We start from the raw sequence: 20,058 nt of genomic DNA on the forward strand, positions 1-20,058 counted from the left end.
TTGCATGGACCACAGAGTTGAAAAGTAATTTTATTTGCCTGTAAAATCTCCACTCTGCCCACTTGATCTTATAGAGGTAGGGCATATTAAAAATAAAAGTATTAATCTAAAAATAAAATATAGAAAACAAACTTATTGTTACCGGGGGTAAGGGGGGAAGGGATAAACTGGGAGACTGGGATTGACATATACACACTACTATATATAAAACAGATAATAAGCACCCACTGTATAGCACAGGGAACTCAATACTCTGTAATGGCCTATATGTAAAATGAATCTAAAAGAGTGTATATGTGTATATGTGTAACTGATTCACTTTGCTGGCCACCTAAAACATAACATTGTAAATCAACTATACTCCAATAAAAATTTAAATAGTAAAATTTTAAAAATAAAAATATCTAATAATAAAAATAAAACTTGATGTGAAAATATGCTTAAAATGACATTAGTATTCTGCAATAGGCTTGAGGAATAAAATATTCACTATTTTAAAATCACTTACTTAACAAACAAGCTATATGTATATTACAAAACAATGTGTTTGGCAAACTTTCTAAAATACAGAACATCACCTCTAATCAATGAGATGTTAAAGCTAAGTGAACATGATATTCCTCAAAGTTCTCCTTTAGTGTTCAGGGAATAGATTTCTTATTCTAAATTACTTTTCTAAAAAAAAAAAAAAAAAAAAGAATCTAAGGTTAGGAAATGACCAATTTCAGAAGAGATACACACCTACACAAAACGTAATCTACCAAACTATATAAATATTAATACAAGCAATATGGGTAACCCCTAAATTTCTTTCATTCTTTAAAACTCACAAAGGAGAGGGTGTAGGTTTACTAATCTACTTAACTCCAATGCTTCCTTCTCATTACAGAATTAAAGATTTATCTTGGACATTAAGAGGAAGATAGGAAGATTTGAACTGTTTTAGGTTAAAAAGCACCCTTGCCATGTCAAGTGTATTGATGGCAGCTATAAATAAAACACTGAGCCCAAATGTACAGTAACAGCACACCTGTAAATGCTGCAAGAAATGTAGTATACATCCTCAGGCCTTGAGACAAAGATAGCAGACAGGTTTCAACTCACATCTCAACTCCAGCAGATTAAGCAGCGACCTACAACAGAACGAGATTGGGGGATAACCTGACCAAAATGGACCGTAAATGTCTTCCATGGGCATAAGAGTACGGTAGCCTGCGTGCTACTCTTTGCCCTCAGCCTTAGGCTGACGACGACTTTGTACTGAAATATTTTTGTTTCTATTATGGATAGGCTATTTCATTATTGTTTCACACCAGATAATGCATCCTGATGTAAAATATAAGTAAAATCAAGAGAAAAGTTTTGTTCTGTTTTTTGCTGTGTCTGACAAAACAAACAATAAACCTAATATCTGTTTTCTAGAAAACACTATGTAATGGATGGCTACCATTACAATAACTAAGGTTATATTTTTTTATGCTCTTCCTATTCATCTGGAAAATTCAGTGTTACATATAAATATGTATATATGTGTGTGTGTGTCTATACACACACACAGTTTTAGGAGAAAACATCAGCATTTCAGCTTGGTCACTTAAATAATGTCAACTATGCATGTAAAACTTCCCATAGTGAAACATGTTACAGTTACCTATAAACATTCATTTCTCACTATTTACAATTTGAATAATTATGAAATGTTTGTATATTGCAAACGAGTTATAGAAAGTCACATAAACAATATAAATCTGATGCCCAGTCCTTTACAGATATGAAGTTATTTTCACTGGGTTTTCAAATTGTCGAGTATAAATAGGATGAGGTCATCCATACTTAAGATGAGGTACTTCAACAATTACCCAAAAAGGTTAAGTGTACAAAAGTGTAAAACAAAACTTTTGATATTAATCTTACTCTTAATTTCAGACGTGATTAATCTGAGATGGTCTATATTAAGGAGCGTTATAGACTTTTATTTCTTGCCCTTCTGCTTCCCCTTGACCCAAGGCAACATAACCATGAAATAGACATCACCACAGACCAGCTAATGTGCTTCCATACAAAGAAACTAAACATCATTTAATGACATTGGGGTTTCAGAAAGTGACTATTTTACCACAAAAACTTGTGCATAATTTTTTTCAGAAACATGGATAAATACAGTGGTGACTCAAAGGCAAATCAGTATCTTGACCAAAGTCCTAGACAAATAGGTCCTCAAATTTATTATCAACTGAATCAAAATTTTAAGTCTTATGTACTCTTTTTAAACACTGAATTTTTAAAATACTGAGAAATTTAAAAATTAAATTTTAATTTTAAAAACAGAAAAATTTAAAAATTAAATTTATTAATACTTTCTAGATTACAGCTTAAGATTTAAAAAATAAGGAACAGATGCTTTGTCTTGCCAGCCTTTTGTAAAAGACCTTTTAAACATATATATGTGGCTGATTCATTTTCAACCTTAAACCATGTTCTCTGTATATTTACACTGTATCTTTTGGTAGTTAAAATATTAAATGCTTGATTAAAAGAGATCAATTCCTGTTGCTTCATGAATTCATAGTACTATATTTTTCCCTACTGTCATATTTCAACATACCTCTACTAGTAAAAAAAAATAACTCAAATTTTAGAAGTTTATCCAATAGGGTTTAAAATCTGTGGTCCCATTAACTAATAGTTTTAGGTGAGAACAGTTAAATCTCATTAAACTTATTTAATTCTGGTAGTTTATAATTTAAGTAATTTCTATAGCCCAGGTACCCAAATGCTGTTTAACAAACATATGAGTTAGTTACTCACTGGAACATGGTTAGCCGTTCGAATTCCACTTATCAAAACCACTTCCTGTGTGTGTGCACATGAGCGCACATACACTCCTTAATTCCCTAAAACAGTCCTGCTCCTCTAAAGAGAGAAACTGTCTTTTGAATTGTATGCTACCAGACACTTATGTCTCTGCTAAAATCAGAAGATGGCCAATTTTCAAATAAATGGAAAGGGAAAATACTTATTTAGAACAACAAAAATTAAGCTTGGCAAAAGTAGTTACTTTTATTTACAATTCCATGTAGTAAGATTACAAGAGAAACACTAGTGATATCATCTGAACAAAAGCAATGATTTATTGGTAATGGCAATGAATGAAATATTGAAAGTCTCTGGTGAGAATCAAGCAATTATCCAGGAGCTGTAGATCTGACTGCAATATAGTCTTCCAGTGTCTTTTGTACCTTAGTGGCTTTCTCCTTTTTTGCCAACTACCTAGGAAGAACAAAAATAACTTTATATGTACTTCTTATTGATTTAGAAATATGAGTTATTTTAAAAATAATATTACAAATTGTAATCATTTTTAAAAGCTGGTATTAATTTTTATCTTTGCAATTTTTTGGCATGCAGTATATCTTCACTGTTGAAGCACACTGTGACCCTCCCTCCCTTCCCAGCCTCTAGAAATTAAAAATAAAACACATGCAGGTTATTTTTGGTTTCCCACACTGTTTTAAGAAAAAGTAATGCAATTTTTCAAAACAAGGTCGACAGTTTAGAGAAGTTAAGAAAAAGATGATGCTACATGAGTGAAACATATTTGGCATACTATTTTTAGGCAACGAGATATCAAATGCCGATCACAAAATAATGTACAATTAAAAGAGTATGCTAAACTTATGTCTTCATGCCCAAGATGACAGGTTTCTAGACTTTTCTATCAATATGCAGACATGCAATGAAAACAGATTAAAAATGACTAATTTGGCCTAGTTTCTATTTTTAAAAAACCCTGATTGCTACAATGTACTACTGAAATGATAAAGAATAAACCTTGTTTCAGGCAATGATTAGAAAAATTCTCTACTGAAGGGTTTAAAAAATGTTCTAGTTGCTATAAATGTGGCAGAATAAAAATGTAAAGAATAAATTTGGTTTCTACCAATAGTTCTAGAAAACAAATCCTCTGTGGGAAGGCTCTAAAACTACATTCTAATCAAACAATTTACTTTAAACCTAAAGTTTACAATAATGTATTCTCATGGCAGAAATTCCTCTAAGGAAATCTACTTGCAAGCTATTGAACATATATTTGTATACAAAAAAATTTCTATGTATGTCTGTAAATATAATTTTCATATTTTAAATTGATTCTGGTCCCAACGGTAGTATATGAATCAAGTAAAACTCGCAAAGGTCTTCAGTACAAGTCTGGTCTAAAATAGAACATGGCTGGGTCAATGTCATTCATGGGAAAAGATTATAAAAACACTTTCCACTGAATTCCTAATCACGTGATGCTAGAAATGCCGTTCTCTCCATCTTGAGGAAAATCACTTTTATTACTTTAAAATAACTCCTCTCTGATCCAAGGAAACCATGTGTTAAAAAGCCCAAGAAGCCAAAAAGATACAAAAGATAGTCTCATAAAAGAGTACGTGGATGAGAGTTAAGAAATTTAGATTTTAAGAGCCGGGGGGAGCTTTCCTAAGAAAGAAGGGGAGGTGGCACTATCTGTACTGCAAATGCATTTAAGCAGATAAACACTGAAAGCATTATTGATCGTTATATCCCTTGGGAACACACAAAACACAGAGCTATTAGATTAAGCAAAAGAAAACAAAAACTAATATTAAAAATTTTAATTTTAACAGATGTGATACAGTAGAAGACATGAATCTGCATACTGTTTCACAGGTTCATAACTCTCAACTTGCCAATGTGTATTCTCTGTAAAAAAGAAGAAATTCAGCATTCCAATATGGAGTTTCTTACCACAAAAGTAAAGCTCTTTTATTCATTTTTAAGTCTTTGTATTACACCTCAGACAAACAAAAATTTTGGTACATCAAAATTAGATGTCAAAAATATTTATTCAGTAAAGAGTCCATTGATCTTCTATGTTAATATTTTAACCCAGACTAACATTCAGTCCATAAGTCTTTCAACTGGCCTTGAACTCACTTGCGTTGGCAAAGCACAGGACACGCCCACAATTAATCAGCAAAAAGATTTTGGGGCTACAGTTCCAATGAGAAAAGAAAACCCACGTCTCTCAAATTCAGCCTAATCAATATATTACACTAGTACTGATATAAAAGAACTTGACGAAACTGCTCATATTTGATTTCCAAAATGATTCTATAGTTCCTAAAAAATAAAATTTAAACTTTAGATCAGATTAAAACATTATCTAACTAGTTAAATCTAAAAACATTTACAACAATGTAAGTTTTATTGCAAAATTCTTTCTCAAAATGTAGTACAAAATTAAATATGAGACAGGAGAAAGTAAATTTTAAAAAGTAACAAAAAGTTGGGTGGGCAACCTGGTATGGTAATGAAATTAAAGCACCTAGTTGCAAGCCCAGAACAAACACCAAAACAAATAAAAGGCCAACTGAGAAACATGACTAGAATGAGATCTGAAGAAGAGACAGTTGAGGAAATTTAGGTAACAAAGAAGGCTGATCCAGATGATAGAAGCTGTAGAAATCTTGCCCCAACAATGGTGAGAACATGAGAAGGGTGAGAGCAGACAGGTGCTAGATGAGCAGGGAAGCAAGGAGGGGAGTAGAGGGAGATAAGGTCAATCTTTATATTACTTCATTTTTAAAAATCTTCTGGGTTTAGTTCATTTGAGTTGGATTAAAAAAGCTGAAAAATAAACAGACAAAAATGTTACAAAAATAGCTGATACGGTGAATGGCCAGTTAAGAAAAGTCTATTTTTATTACAGTCATAGAAAATCTGCTCTGCCTTTCAAATGCACCTCATTCCCTAAGAAGCAGAAACCCCTTCATTTTTGCTCAGTTTTGTATACTTATATTACTTCTGTGTTCAAATAAAGCAATCCATGTAAAGAGCATATTTTAGCAAAGAAAACATCTACTTCCAATTAAAATGGCAAGCTTTTTTCATGCTGCAACACAAAGAACCCATTTACAACAGAAAGCCTAAGTATATATTATAATCAGGGCATAATGCTTCTTATGAGCCAAAAACAGACCGGTGGAAGGTATGTTCTAGTCTCCAAAATCTGAAAAGTATAACCTTCTAAAGCTGTAACAGCATGCAAGGTGGTCTAAGATTTCTAGCCACATCCGAGATTCACCAGCATTACCTTAGCTTCTCTCATCTCAGTGACATAAGGAGAAGATCAATGACATTCTGAAAACTAAAATTATCTAGAAACAACTCATACAACATAAAAATGTGAATGCTACATAATTCTATTTTATCATTCATTAAAATCATTTTACACAGTTCTCTTCACTACATAGAGGTATCAAAACTTTCCTCTCTGTGCTGATAAAATACATGCCCAATCTACATTGAAATTTTGAATTCCAATTACTATGTGCAATTCCTTTAAAATTCAGACTGACTAAATAAAGGAAAGAAGTGCCATACTTGACCTATCCTCGAATGAAGGAACTGCACCTTCCCACTTCCATGCCCAAAGTTCCTGTTTTCCATTCTATCTAGAGTGCCCACTGCTATCTTTTCCTCTATCCATTTCTACTCCCACAGCTTAGTTCTAGGCTCTTTTCCTCCACAAAACATTCTGATATTTTCCCAGCCATTCTTGGGAAGAAGGAAATATCACCAGGCTGGGAAAGGATGAGAATACTCTGTAGAGGAAGAGAGCCTTGAACTAAGCTTTGATTAACTTTGATTAGCATTCCAAATGTTTGTGCATTACCCTTTAACAATATAAACTCTTTACTGGCAGAGATTATGACTATACCTAGCATAGTACCACAGGGACAACAAGTACCATACCATGTGTCGTTTATTTCCTTTACTACAAACACCAAGCTCACTGATAGTTTTTAATAAGTGACTCTACACAAGGCCAATTTCAGTTAAACATAAGCTAGCTTTTTAATTGCAGTTTTCCTACACTGAAGTTGTTGACTTAGCACAACATGAAGAAAACTGGAATATTAGCTTACTCTTGAGGAATAACCCTAGAGTTCAGTGAATGACACAAGAACAAAACTCATTTGGAAACTATTGAGAGAAAATGTAATATTAATATATATAAGAAAATCATTCAACCAATTAAAATTTATCAAACATTAAAAGCAATGGATTAAGAAGTCCAGAAGACCAAGAAGGGAGTCCATTATAGCATTACATTATTTTCACAGCAGTTCTCAGTGTGGTCCAGGCTGGGCATCCCCAAGACCCTTTCATGGAGTCTTCAAGGTCAAAACTATTTTCATAATAATGCTAAATTGTTATTTGCCCCTTTAACTAACTCTCATTGTCTCACAAATGTACAATGAAGTTTTCCAGAGGCTACATGACTTACGATAGCAAAACTGACTGAATGCAGAAGAAGATATGAGAATGAGAGGATTCTATTAAGCTAGACTATAAACAAATTTGTCAAAGTGTAAAAACAATGCTCTTCTTCTCACAAAATTAGTTTTTGTTTTGAAATATATATATTTTAAAATATTACTTGTGTTAACAATGATTTTATTTGTAAATAAATATTTTTTAAATTTCTCAGTTTTAACTTCTAAAATGGTAAATATTAGATAAATATTGGTCCTCAATAATCTTTAGTACTGTGAAGGGGTCCTGGGACCAAAAAGTTTTGAGAACTACTGTTCTGCAGTAATTTTCAATAAGGTAAAAAAGTACCTAAACATATAGCATTTTAAAACAAACACAAATACTCTCAAACAAGAAAAGAAAAATACCTTTGCTATCCTGAAGACAGTCCAAAAAAAGGTAGTCTGATAGTCAAAAAAGAGAGAAAATAGGCTAGAAGGGATGTGAGGGGGGATGTTAAAGACAAAGAGGTGGAGACATCCTTAGATGGACAATTATTAACGCACATTAGAAAAACTAACTGAATGGCAGGCTGGTAAGAAGATGGACAAGATAGAGTAGGGGTTACCTAAAGGAAAAATGGAAATCAAGTAGCATAAGCTGAGGTGAGAAGCAGGAAACCAGAGCCGAATTAATGATACGAGGAAATAACAGGAATTAGAATAATAGATCTTAGGAAAGAACTGAGCTAAAAAGAAACTATGCAAGGCACGGTTAAAGCCAAATCCAATGGCATTTAATTCAAACAAGCAAAGTAGCAAAGCAGGCAGCCAAAACGACTCTGTTGCTCACAGTTTCCCAGTGCAGTATATTTCATATCATAAAAACGTAGATGTTTTAATCTCTGCTTCTTCTGACCTGTCATTATGTGCATGTCAAACATTTGACATGACAGATCTAATAACTGTTTCTAAACCTCCCAAAAGTTAACTATGCTGTGAGACAGAAAGATAGCAGTTGGAAAATGACATTAAAATATCTATTGTCGAGGTTATCAATTTTGCAAAAACAGCGTACAATTTTATAAGCTCATCCACCGTTATGAAATTTTATGAATTTTTCTGTTATTGGATTAAAATTAGATCTGCAGTGCCATCAAAAAGAATACGTTTTCAGGGTGTTCCATGGCTCCAATTCCCCAAACAGGGCTCTAAGTTTTAAGCCAGGTGCCTCTTCCTCCAGGCGTTGGCAGTGCTAGGGAAACTCTTCCTCTCTTATAATCACCCCAAGTTCTAGACTGCCCGCCAGATGCAGCCATCAGAAACACAGTAAAACCTACATCTCTGGTGCTGCTGCACATTTAGTCTGTGTACAGCAACTGGGCTCTGTACTGATAAGTACATCTATGATCTGTGGTTGTATATTTTAAGAGTCATCCTAAATGAACTGTTACCAATTAAAAGTAGTTCCAAGAATGAAAAAATGTTCTCTTTCCTAAAGGTCCCATGTAACTTATAAATTCTTTCACAAACTTTAGGACTATGTCCTCAAAAACAAAAAAATTCACTGAATACATACATATATGCCTGTTCACTGAATAGTTACTTGCTGAAATGTGTTCTTTCAGCACGAAGACATGGTTTGAAAGCATCTCAGTGTAGTAAAACTGAGTCCATTCTTTTTGATTAAAATTGCCATTTTAAATATGTTTTCATCAGAAACGATGATAATCAAAATCTTAATATAAGCAAGCAAAGTTCTTAAAAATTCATTAATAATGATTTAACTTACTACTATTTTTCATTATTCCTAACTTCTTTCTATAACCAAACAATAATTTTTACCCCTCTTATTTGGATGCCATTCAGTAATAGACACTATATCAGTAGGACTTATTTTTATTAGAGATTTCGTTTAGTAAGAAATCTAAAAATGTGATTAGAAGAACCTACTGTTCTGTTTAACCTTATAAAATTTCATGACATATGATTTTGATAGCTTTAAAATTATTTCCTTAAAATTGTTATTTTTATTTCTCCTAGCTATCATTTAAACAAACTTACTCGTTTGAAGTCATTCATATTTGTTGCCTGGACTGGAGTCCCAATAAAAGTAAAATATGAAATTCTTGTTGTTTCTTCTTCACCTTGATTGGACTGAACAAATATCTACACACACACACACACACACACACACACACACACACACCAAAAAAGGAAAGAATTTTTACATTAATGATTACACTCCTTCTTTTATAAACATGCTTTAAATTTAATCAATTTCCTTAGGTTATTAATAAAAATACCTTCCATTCTTTGTAAGGATTAATCTGAATTACATTTAGACTAGTACTCCTATAGCATTATTAATTCTATTGTTTGCCCAGCTATTCTTACCTTCTCCAGGGATGTCATGGCAAGACACTCACATACACAAGTTCTTAATGATTTAGTGTGATGGTGTGGAAGGGTCATAGTTAAATTATTTACAGAGAATGTTGAAAGAGTATGAAGTTCATGATTACAATGGGCAGAGTGCTACTGAAACTTTACTAAAATTATAATTTTTCACTGAGGAAAATCTCTGCTGTTATATTCTTTCTGATAATCCTTCATTCATTCTATTTCCTACAATTTTAAAAGAAAAGAATAGTACTGGAAATAGGGTCCTAAAACTATACTGTGGCTTACATGTTTTTTTAAGCTTGGCTCTTTACCCTTTCTACTTAAAAACTCCCCTCAGCATGTTAGGAGACAGAAACTTTACTCATAGATCCTTTTTCAATATACTGGATTCTTAAAATTTGCTCTATTAAAAAAATAATACTCTACATGCTGTCTACTTAAGATTATTGCCTCTCTTGAATTCAGCAACATACTTTTTTCATTCTCAGATGGCACTAAGCAATCAGTTTTTGTTGTTTATACAGGAAACCACAGATTCATCTCAAACTGAGCTATTCAATTAAAAACTCTAAGTCTATAATAAGTGGACTATTAAACTAGCTCTCTATTTATTTGCAATGCTTTTTTAATCTAAGCACAACAGTTTATATTTACTGCTTTTAAAATCCATCTACTTATTCTGATTACACTTCCTGATCAAAACTGTCATTTCAGGCTTCCCTGGTGGCGCAGTGGTTGAGAATCTGCCTGCCAATGCAGGGGACACGGGTTCGAGCCCTTATCTGGGAGGATCCCACATGCCGCGGAGCAACTAGGCCCGTGAGCCACAACTACTAAGCCTGCGTGTCTGGAGCCTGTGCTCCGCAACAAGAGAGGCCCGCGCACCGCGATGAAGAGTGGCCCCCGCTTGCCGCAACTAGAGAAAGCCCTCACGCAGAAACGAAGACACAACACAGTCAAAAATAAATAAAATAAATAAATTAAAAAAAAAACCTGTCATTTCAATTTCAATTTTATCACCAAAAAAAGTGACAGGCATGCTTTCTGTGTCTGGATTTAAGTCACTGACTAAAATTTTGATTTTGATAGGACACAGTGATAACTGTGAACCTATCACAAGATAACTATGTTCAATGATTCTCAAAGATAGAGGAGATTATATTAGGATCTCTGGGTTTAAAGGGCTTTTCCAATAAACAAATGCCTTCCTCCCATCACTAAATAAAGCAACAGGTGTTATTAATTGGATGTTACAAATATGAGTAAAGTCAAAAAAATTTTTCATAACCAGTGTTCCAGTATGATATAACCATTTTCTTTAATTTCATCTGGGTAAAATATTTCAACTACTGAAAACTCAACTTCATATAATCTTTCATCTTACCACTAAGTATATTCCGTGAAATTCCACTGAAAACCTCCTAAAATGAACACATGCTATGGCATTCTTCTAATTTACAAAAACCAGAATCCACTAACACAAAGAAATCACATTAGCTTGGCATGCCTTGTTCTCAAGTGACTCTGTGCTGGTTCCTACTCCTTTTTCTAGGTATTCCACTATTCTTTTATAACCCTTCTACGCCCTCCTCTGAAGCAACGGGCTAGGGTGGATGGGTGGTTTAGAAGCGTGTGTTGGGTTTTAATACTAGAATTCACAAAAGCAATTAATAACTGCTAAAAAGCTGCTGCTTTCTTAATGTAAATTAAGATAATATAAAACTATCTTTTAAAAGTCATTTTTACTGAGATCACGGCCACTACAATATTAAAAACTCTATATTCTAGAGAAGTAAATTGGACTTTACAAACGTATCATCACTCATCACCAGGTATGAAGGAAGTACAAATATCTTCTATTTAAGTATAAATCTTCTAGAATAAACTTATAACAAAAGTTGCCAAAGATATATACGTTATATATATATATATATATATATATATATATATATATGTAAACTGACAAATCCACAAATTAAAAAAAAATCTATCTGTCTTTCCTCTTTAGGGCACACAGACAAATTAGAAAGAAGGAAATTTAATTAGCTCATTAGACATGTTTATGCATTTCAAACCAAGTGGACAATTATTACTTTTAAGGATCACTTGGAATCAGCTAGGATACTAAAGATGGCATGAACTGTCACCCACAACCCGTTAAATATATCTGAATGAAATACCACTTACAGTTACACTGTTAACATTCTGAAACTTTACATAACGAAGTGGGACAATACCATCTTCTTTAATATCATCCTCTGTTAGTTCCAGAGCTTGAGTTGGCTCACTTCTTTCTGCCTCTTCAAAATCCATAGACCGGGGTAGATTGATAAAAATTTTTACATACTTAGGACCCTGACCTATAAAATGGTAAAATAAAATTAAATGCTAATGCCAAACATACAATACTTTGTTCCCTTTATCATTACATTCACACTATACAAACAGAAGGACATAAACACATATGCACATAACTACCTCTATCTTTAGAAATTTTAAGAAAGTCTGAGTATTTTCACAACCATACTCCCCCCCCCACCAACAGACATTTACTGGTATATTCTTGGCCTGCTAAAGCTATACAAGGTACTAGGAATACTAGATGAAAACACATACATATATATGTACATGCATAATATATACACAGAGTTCTTGCCCTCAACTATAAAAGACATACTATGATACATGTACAACTCTCAGTGAGGAGGTATAGGGGAGGTGGCAGTGGAGTCTGACAGCACATGCAGGCCGACAGAAAGTTCCATAAAAGAAGTAACATTGACGTGGGTCTTGCAGTTGCCATCAGTTGGTACATTTTGTTATTTAGGAGGAAAGCACTATCAGTGACAACATTTAGCCAGAAGGAAATTAATTACACAAACTACCAAAATTCATCTTAGGGATTAGCATGTGCTCAGTGGTAAAATCATATTGATAGAATGTCTTAGTCCTTTTAACTTCAGACCAGTGTTTTGTGACTGATTAAGGAATCTTAAGATAGTCACACTGCTTAAATACTCATTTCCATAGCATTTGCTTTTATAAATACTTTGCATTCTCAGAATAAAGAAACAATTTTATTAGTGAAAAATCATTAATACACGAAAATTTAGAATAGCAAATGATAAGGGAATGCTTCCTGATAAGTGTACTATTTCTCCCAACCAACTAAAAAAACCAAAATCCTAGTCCCCACTCCCCACCCCATGCCCCCTCCCACGTCCGCCCCAACCAGCAAAAAACACTTCAGTAAGAAACAGAAAAAAGGGGGTGGGGGTGGGGTGAATAGAACAATTCTTTATTTAATGAAAAGAAAAATGCTAAGTCTGTACAATCATGTTTACAGCATCATAATATGTATAAAGAAGATGAAACTGTAATTAGAGCACAAATAGGAAGATCCAGAGCCTGTATTATCACCTATAACAGGAGGAATGTGAAATAATTCTCCCAGTTCTGATCCTGAAAAATAGCTACCTCAAACCTAGAATCTTTAGTTGGAAGAAAGGGCTCCCTCGTTTTCAGATTAAGAGGGAACTTAAATTCTAAAATAAAAAAACTTTGGAAAAAGGGTAAACGTTTCTTTATTACTTTCAGTCCAATCATCTCACATTATTTGCCCACTGCTTTGTTGTAAGAACAATTCCACTCCTTCCCAAAATAAGAAATCTTTACCTCTATTTAATAAAAAGTTTTAACCTAAGTGTCCATCAACAGAATGGATAAAGAAGATGTAGTAAATATATATACAATGAAATCCTACTCAACCATAAAAAAGAATGAAATTTTGCCATCTGCAACAACATGGATGGACCTGGAGGGTATTATGCTAAGTGAAATAGGTCAGACAGAGAAAGACAAATGCTGTATGATATCACTTATATGTGGAATCTGAAAAATAAGACAAACTTGGGAATATAACAAAGAAGAAGCAGACTCACAGATAAAGAAAACAAATTAGTGGTTACCAGTGTGGAAGAGGGGAGGGGGGAGGAGCAAGATAGGGGTAAGAGATTAAGAGGTACAAACTTCTATGTATAAAATGAGTAAGCTACAAGGATATACTGTACAACACAGGGAATACAGCCAATATTTTAGAATGACTATAAATGGAATAACCCTTAAAAACTGTGACTCACTATGTTGTACACTTAAAACTTACATAGGAGTATACATCAACTATACCTCCATTTAAAAAAAAAGAAAAGAAAAAAAAGCAAGGTTTTAAATATGTGCTAGCAGGTCTACAGAGCAGAAAGTTAGTTTAAAGAAAAGCTGCCCATTACTCACCATTATCCGGCCCTTGAAATTTCATTGAGTAAAGCTTAACAGGCTGATTGAATGCCACGGTAATAAGGAGCTGTGAAGAAAATAATAGTTTCATTTTTAAAGAGCTGTTGAACACCATAAATAACACAATAGCTAAGGAGATTTAAATAACTAAGAAGCAGACAAAATTTAATTCATCTAACAAAACCAATGTAATACAGAATATCAGTAAGCTGAAAGTAACTTGATTAGGTTGACATTTGAGAAATACATTAATGTATTATTCGTATAAAAAAATAACAACAAAATTTAATAGAATTAACTAAAATTATATGTAAGAACCTAAAGTCTTGTGACCTAAAACTGATAAGCAATCTGCTTTCCAAAAAAATCAAACAAAATCCCGAAATTAAAATTTAAACTATATATTTTAGCATATTAAGCTTATTATTTTCCAAAACAATTTATTTGTGGAAGCACCCACCCACGTCACTTGACAATTTGGAGACAATGCACACAGGCTACGTGGAGAGACTAGACCTCAAATGAACTCTATCTGATCCAAAACTCAAGAGAACAGGACTCACAGCTCTAACAGTAACCTCCAAACCTCCATCTTAAATTCATCTAACTGAATCTGAAAAGCCAGGTAAGGGAACTGGAACACAAAACAATGCCAAAATGCCTATCTCTGATTCATTCACTCAATCTTCTTTCCAGCTAAAATTCTGTCTGATGTAGGTACCTATGCTTCTACCCCGGGAGGAAGATTTCCTTGGCAGGAAGATTTCTGGGAAGCTGTAGCCAGTCCTTCTACTCATCACCACATTATTTTCAGGGCACCATTTACAAGGAGCACAATGTGAATGATACTCTCAAAGCTATACAGTAAGGTAGCTCTGGCTGGAGCAAAGAAAGATGGGATTTGGATTTATGATTTCAAATCACTGTGGTCTATTTGCTTAAGAAAATACTTATATTACTCCCTTTGGTTATGTAAGTACTTTTTATACTTGACCTGTAATTGTGTGTCAGAAAATAAGCATGACACACAGAGACCTGAACCACAGGTGAAGAGGATTATGAGAGTAGAAAGCTAGAAGCAGATAGAGTCAGCAAGAATACGACACCTTCTTCCTGAAGTCACTGAAGAACAATTTAACTCTTTTAAGAAAGAGAAGCATGATCAGATTTATATTTTAGAGAAATAACTTTTGTGAACATGTAAAAGATGAACAGGAAATGGGGACAAAGCAGAGGCAATGGAATAGAAATTAAATTAAGAAAAATAACAGTCAAGATGAAGACGGAGATGGCTTGATAAAGGCAGTACTATACTACACTACTTCCTCTGGGACAATAATGCTGGGAATTATAGGGAAATACAACAGGTTTACATCTGGGAGTGAGGACTAGACATACAGGGAGTGCTCATCTAATTAGTTTCTATTTCTCAGGGACAAAGTCGTGTAGGAAGTATGAAGCCAAGTCAAGAATGAACAAAAGGATTTAAGAAAAGTGAAGGCTCAACTCAGCCTTCGGGGCAATCCAAGAGATCGGTGATTCTCTGTAGTGCAGCTGGCACAGAAGAACAAAGAAATGAGGGGGGTCTGCAGGGTCAAAGGACAGGGGTGAAGTTATAAAAAGGAAGAAAGAAGTGAGCATCCGGAAAAGAGAAACATGAAATCCTGAGATGGAAACCTGAACAAGAAACAAGAGCAGGCATAAATACTGATAATCCCTACAAGCCTTAAGCATTCGGTTACCTGTTCATCACAATCAGATTCCAAGAAGGTCATGTCTTTTCGTAAACAGTTGTCAAATCCATGCTCGTCACTTTCATTAAGACATTCACAGCCAGCTTTGTTAATAAAAGGCATTAAATCCATCTGAAAAACATTAAACCAAGACTTTAGGCAAAGCATTTGGATTTGGTATAAAAATCTTAATAAGAAATGTAAATATGTGATTCTTTTTTTTATTGTACAATATTATGTTTCCGGGGTACAACACAGTGATTAACAATTTTTAAAGGTTATATTCCATTTATAGTTACGATAAAATACTGACTATTCCCTGTGTTGTACAATACATCCTTGTATGTGATTCTTTTTTTTTACTGTACAATATTATGTTTCCAGGGTACAACACAGTGATTGAAAATTTTTAAAGGTTATATTCCATTTATAGTTATAAGATACTGATTATTCCCTGTGTTGTACAATACATCCTTGTATGTGATTCTTTTTTTTAAACTTTTTATTTTATATTGGAGTGACTCTCTCTTGATTAAGCAATTTTAAAGAAAACTTCTATCTCATTTAAAATAGTTACTAAAACTTTTATAATAACCCTTTCATTTGAACTTCTAACTGACATCTACCACTAATAATTAAAGCCAAATTTAGGCTTAGCCCACTTAATAAGAATCCAAAACCAAGTCTTTAACACAAAGATTATTAAATGTTGACTTATACGTTTTTTAATAACAGTGTTTTGCAGTGGAAAATATGTAAATTAAAATATCTACAAAATATCCAAAGAAAGCCTACTTCCCTCTTCTAGTAATCATGCACTCTTTAAACCTATATCCGTGAAGAGTTTAAAGATGAATAGCAAATAACTATTTAAAAAATTTTTATCATGGAAAATTCCAAACATACACAAATAGACTAATACAGTGAACCTCAGGTATCCACCTCCCAGCTACAATAATCATCAACTCATGCCCACTCTTATCTCACCTTTACCCTGTAACCATTCCCAACCTTTCTCCCAATTATTTTCAAGTAAATTTTTTTTTCATTTCATTCATGAACATTTCAGTGTGTTCACAAGAGATAAGTACTCAAAAATAAATCCTCAATATCATTATCACAACTAAAACAATGAATAATATTTTAATATCATCAATATCAGTGTTCAAATTTCTTCAACTGTCTCATAAATGTTTTACAGTTGAAATTACTTAGTCTCAGAATAAGAATCCAAGAAAAGTATAAATACCATATTTGGCTAATGTCTCTTAAATCTCTTTTAATCTACAGTCATTTAGCCTATAGATTTCTTATATTCCGGATTTTGCTGAGTGCTTCCCTGTGGTGTCATTTAACACTTTCTTGTATACGTTTTGGCTAATACTTTCAACACAACGCCACAGAGTTGCAGTGACAGTGGTCATCCCTGTCTTGTTTCTGACTTCAGTGGGAATGCCTCCAGTACTTCCCATTAAAATTTTATTGAACACTTTAGGAATAAATAGATATTGCATTCTGTCAAATGCTTTTTCCCCATATTAGGAAATCATGATTTTTCTCCTCTAGATTGCTGAATTTTGTTTACTAATATTTTATTTAAGATTTGTACACTAATATTCCTAACTGGAACTGGTTGGTAGCTTTCTTTTTTGCTGCAAACTTTGTCAGATTCTGGGATCAATGTCATAACTAACTTCAAAAAGAAAATTTTAAGTTTTCTCTCTTTTTATACGGTCTTGTGTGGTTGCAGTTAACACCATACTACCTGATCTTTAAAGATTTGGTAGAATTTCCCTGTGAAGTCATCTTCGTATTTATGGAAGAGCTCTTTTACTATTTTCTCTACTTCCTCAATGGTGATTGGTCTATTTAGGAGTTCTGCTTCTAGTGGAGTTGATTTTGAAACTATTTTTCTAGAAAAGTTTCCATTTCATCTACTAAACAAAAACTGTTTTTAAAGTTTACCAAGTAATTTTAAAAAAATTAAAAAATAAAAAATAAAGATTACCAAGTATTCTAAATTATCAGTTACATGTTCACCATTCTATCAGTCTTTATTACGAATACTAATACACATACTAATACATGTGTATATAGTTCTGAAAGACTAAAGAAAACTTTACATTTCAAGTAATTATCAATATGGTAATAATCCATTAGAATAGACCCTTAATTATTCATAGACTAGCCTAAATGCTTCCAAAGCCAAAATATTCTTTTCTATTATATCAAATGTTACATTGCATCAGATGTTAAATGTATTACTCAGGGTAACATAATGTAGCCAATTCAAAAAGGGAGGTAGGAAGAAAAGGAGCACTGCACAGCTAAGTTCTACTACTACAGAATTATTCTGAACTTCTTGAACATTTGCCTTGAAAATGTGACAAAATCTTTCAAACATTTGTCTACCATCCTACCGAGATGGCTCTTCCATACTATATGCAGGATCAAGACCCCAGGCTTGAAGACAACATTGCAGTCATACTTCCAATACCTTAATGATGAAAATAAACTAAATAAGTAAATAATTTAAAATGGCTTTTTAATTTATCATGGGTCACACAAAACAAGTATCATATTCGAACAGTTGCATTAAAGTGCTCTGTTATACAACACTGTCTGGGACAAACTGGCATAATATTGTAGACTTGACATAACTGCAAATTGACATATTTGGAAAATATGTAATTGGACATAAGTATCACTACTTATGCAATCAACTTGCCAATAATGAGGAAAGAATAATGAGAAAACAATCAGACAAATCCAGACTGTGCGACACTGTGTAAGACAAATGGTCCAGACCTGCACTGTACAATGAGATAGCCATTAGCCACATGTGTAAATATAAAACTAAATCCATTAAAAATAGATAAAACTAAAAATTCAGTTCCTCAGTTGCCCTAGTCACATAAAAATTGCCACATGTGCCTAGTGGCTACTACAGTAGACTGGTGTGGCTTTATACTTTAAAAAAAGGCAGTCATGGGACTTCCCTGGAGGTCCAGTGGTTGGGACTCTGCGCTTCCAATACAGGGGGCTCAGGTTCGATCCCTGGTCAGGGAACTAGGACCCCACATGCCGCGTGGCACAGCCAAATTAAAAGGCAGTCATGAAAGAAAAAAGGCAGAGAGAAGTTTCTAGACTAAAGAACACTAAAGAGATTGACAACTTAAATGCAACGCATGACCCTTGATTTGATCCAAGATTGGGGAAAAACAGCTATAAAGTATATTTTGGAGATATATTAAGGAAATTTGAATACAGGCTGTACATTAGGGATAGATATCGTATCAATGTTAAATTTCTTAGAAGTGATAATGGTATCATGACTATATAAGAGAATGTCCTTGTTCTTAGGAGCTCCATGCTGAAATATTTACAGATGAACCATCTGGATGTCTATAACTTACTCTGTAAATGATGCTGCAAAATATAAAAGTAGATGAATACATATCAAGATAGAACAAAAACAGGGAAATATTCACAACTGATGAACACAGGTGAATGACATGCATGTTTATAACACTACTCTGTCAACTAGATTTTTTTGTTTGTTTGCTTGAATAGATTTCACCTTTGGGGGTAGGAGGTGAGTGGAATGCAACATGAGACACACAGGAAGTTAGAAAAAACTTTCCATGCTTCAAGTTTTTGGTTAAAGAAAGATCTGTCCTACCTACTACATAAATTAGGGACATTTAATGTTTATTTTGATGAATGTGACACATTTGTAGACCAAAACCTACAGTTCAGAGGTTGGAACACTGAAATACACTAATAAGCCTCAAGGTTTAGAACACATGCAAATACAAGTTCGATTCCAGAGTGCCTAGCCTGCAAACTTCTAGAGAGGAAGACTTGATATTTATAGCCCCCTCATGCGATTTGAAGCCATACTAGGTACTCTTACAAAATATGGAATTGTAAAGCAATTATACTCCAATAAAGATATTTTTAAAAAAATAAATTATGGGATAGGAGGGGTGGGAGGGAGACGCAAGAGGGAGGAGATATGAGGATATATGTATATGTATAGCTGATTCACTTTGTTATAAAGCAGAAACTAACATACCATTGTAAAGCAATTATACTCTAGTAAAGGTGTTAAAAAAATAAAATAAAATAAAATTTTAGAAACAATAAATTAAAAAAAAAAAAGAAAACAGGGGAGAGAAAAAATAGAATGTTTAAAACTTTCCCAACTTCTAAAGAGATACTTGGGGCAGGGACTTTTTTTTCTTTCTGGCTGCGTTGGGTCTTTGTTGTGGCATGTGGGATATTTTTTGTTGTGGTGGCACGTGGGCTTCTCTCTAGTTGTGGTGTCGGGCTCCAGA

The 20,058-nt window shown here is 33.5% G+C and overlaps 1 protein-coding gene across 2 annotated transcripts in view; it reads right to left on the reverse strand.

The window, feature by feature from the left end:
* Positions 1-3,035: 3,035 nt before the first annotated feature.
* The window catches only part of TXNL1 (thioredoxin like 1), a 34,663-nt gene continuing 17,640 nt past the window's right edge, over positions 3,036-20,058 (reverse strand). Inside the window, exons 4-8 of one of the 2 annotated variants that reach the window (XM_060119153.1) lie at positions 15,728-15,850; positions 13,983-14,052; positions 11,880-12,052; positions 9,351-9,455; positions 3,036-3,266 (exon numbers count right to left, since the gene is read on the reverse strand). In XM_060119153.1, coding sequence (XP_059975136.1) covers positions 3,186-3,266; positions 9,351-9,455; positions 11,880-12,052; positions 13,983-14,052; positions 15,728-15,850 — 552 coding nt within the window. In that variant the 3' untranslated portion in view covers positions 3,036-3,185. Of the gene's footprint in view, positions 3,271-9,350; positions 9,456-11,879; positions 12,053-13,982; positions 14,053-15,727; positions 15,851-20,058 lie in introns of both variants that reach the window. The other variant, XM_060119154.1, reaches the window with a different exon arrangement.

This window comes from Mesoplodon densirostris, chromosome 15 (genome assembly GCF_025265405.1).
Source record: "Mesoplodon densirostris isolate mMesDen1 chromosome 15, mMesDen1 primary haplotype, whole genome shotgun sequence".
NCBI lineage: Eukaryota > Metazoa > Chordata > Mammalia > Artiodactyla > Ziphiidae > Mesoplodon > Mesoplodon densirostris.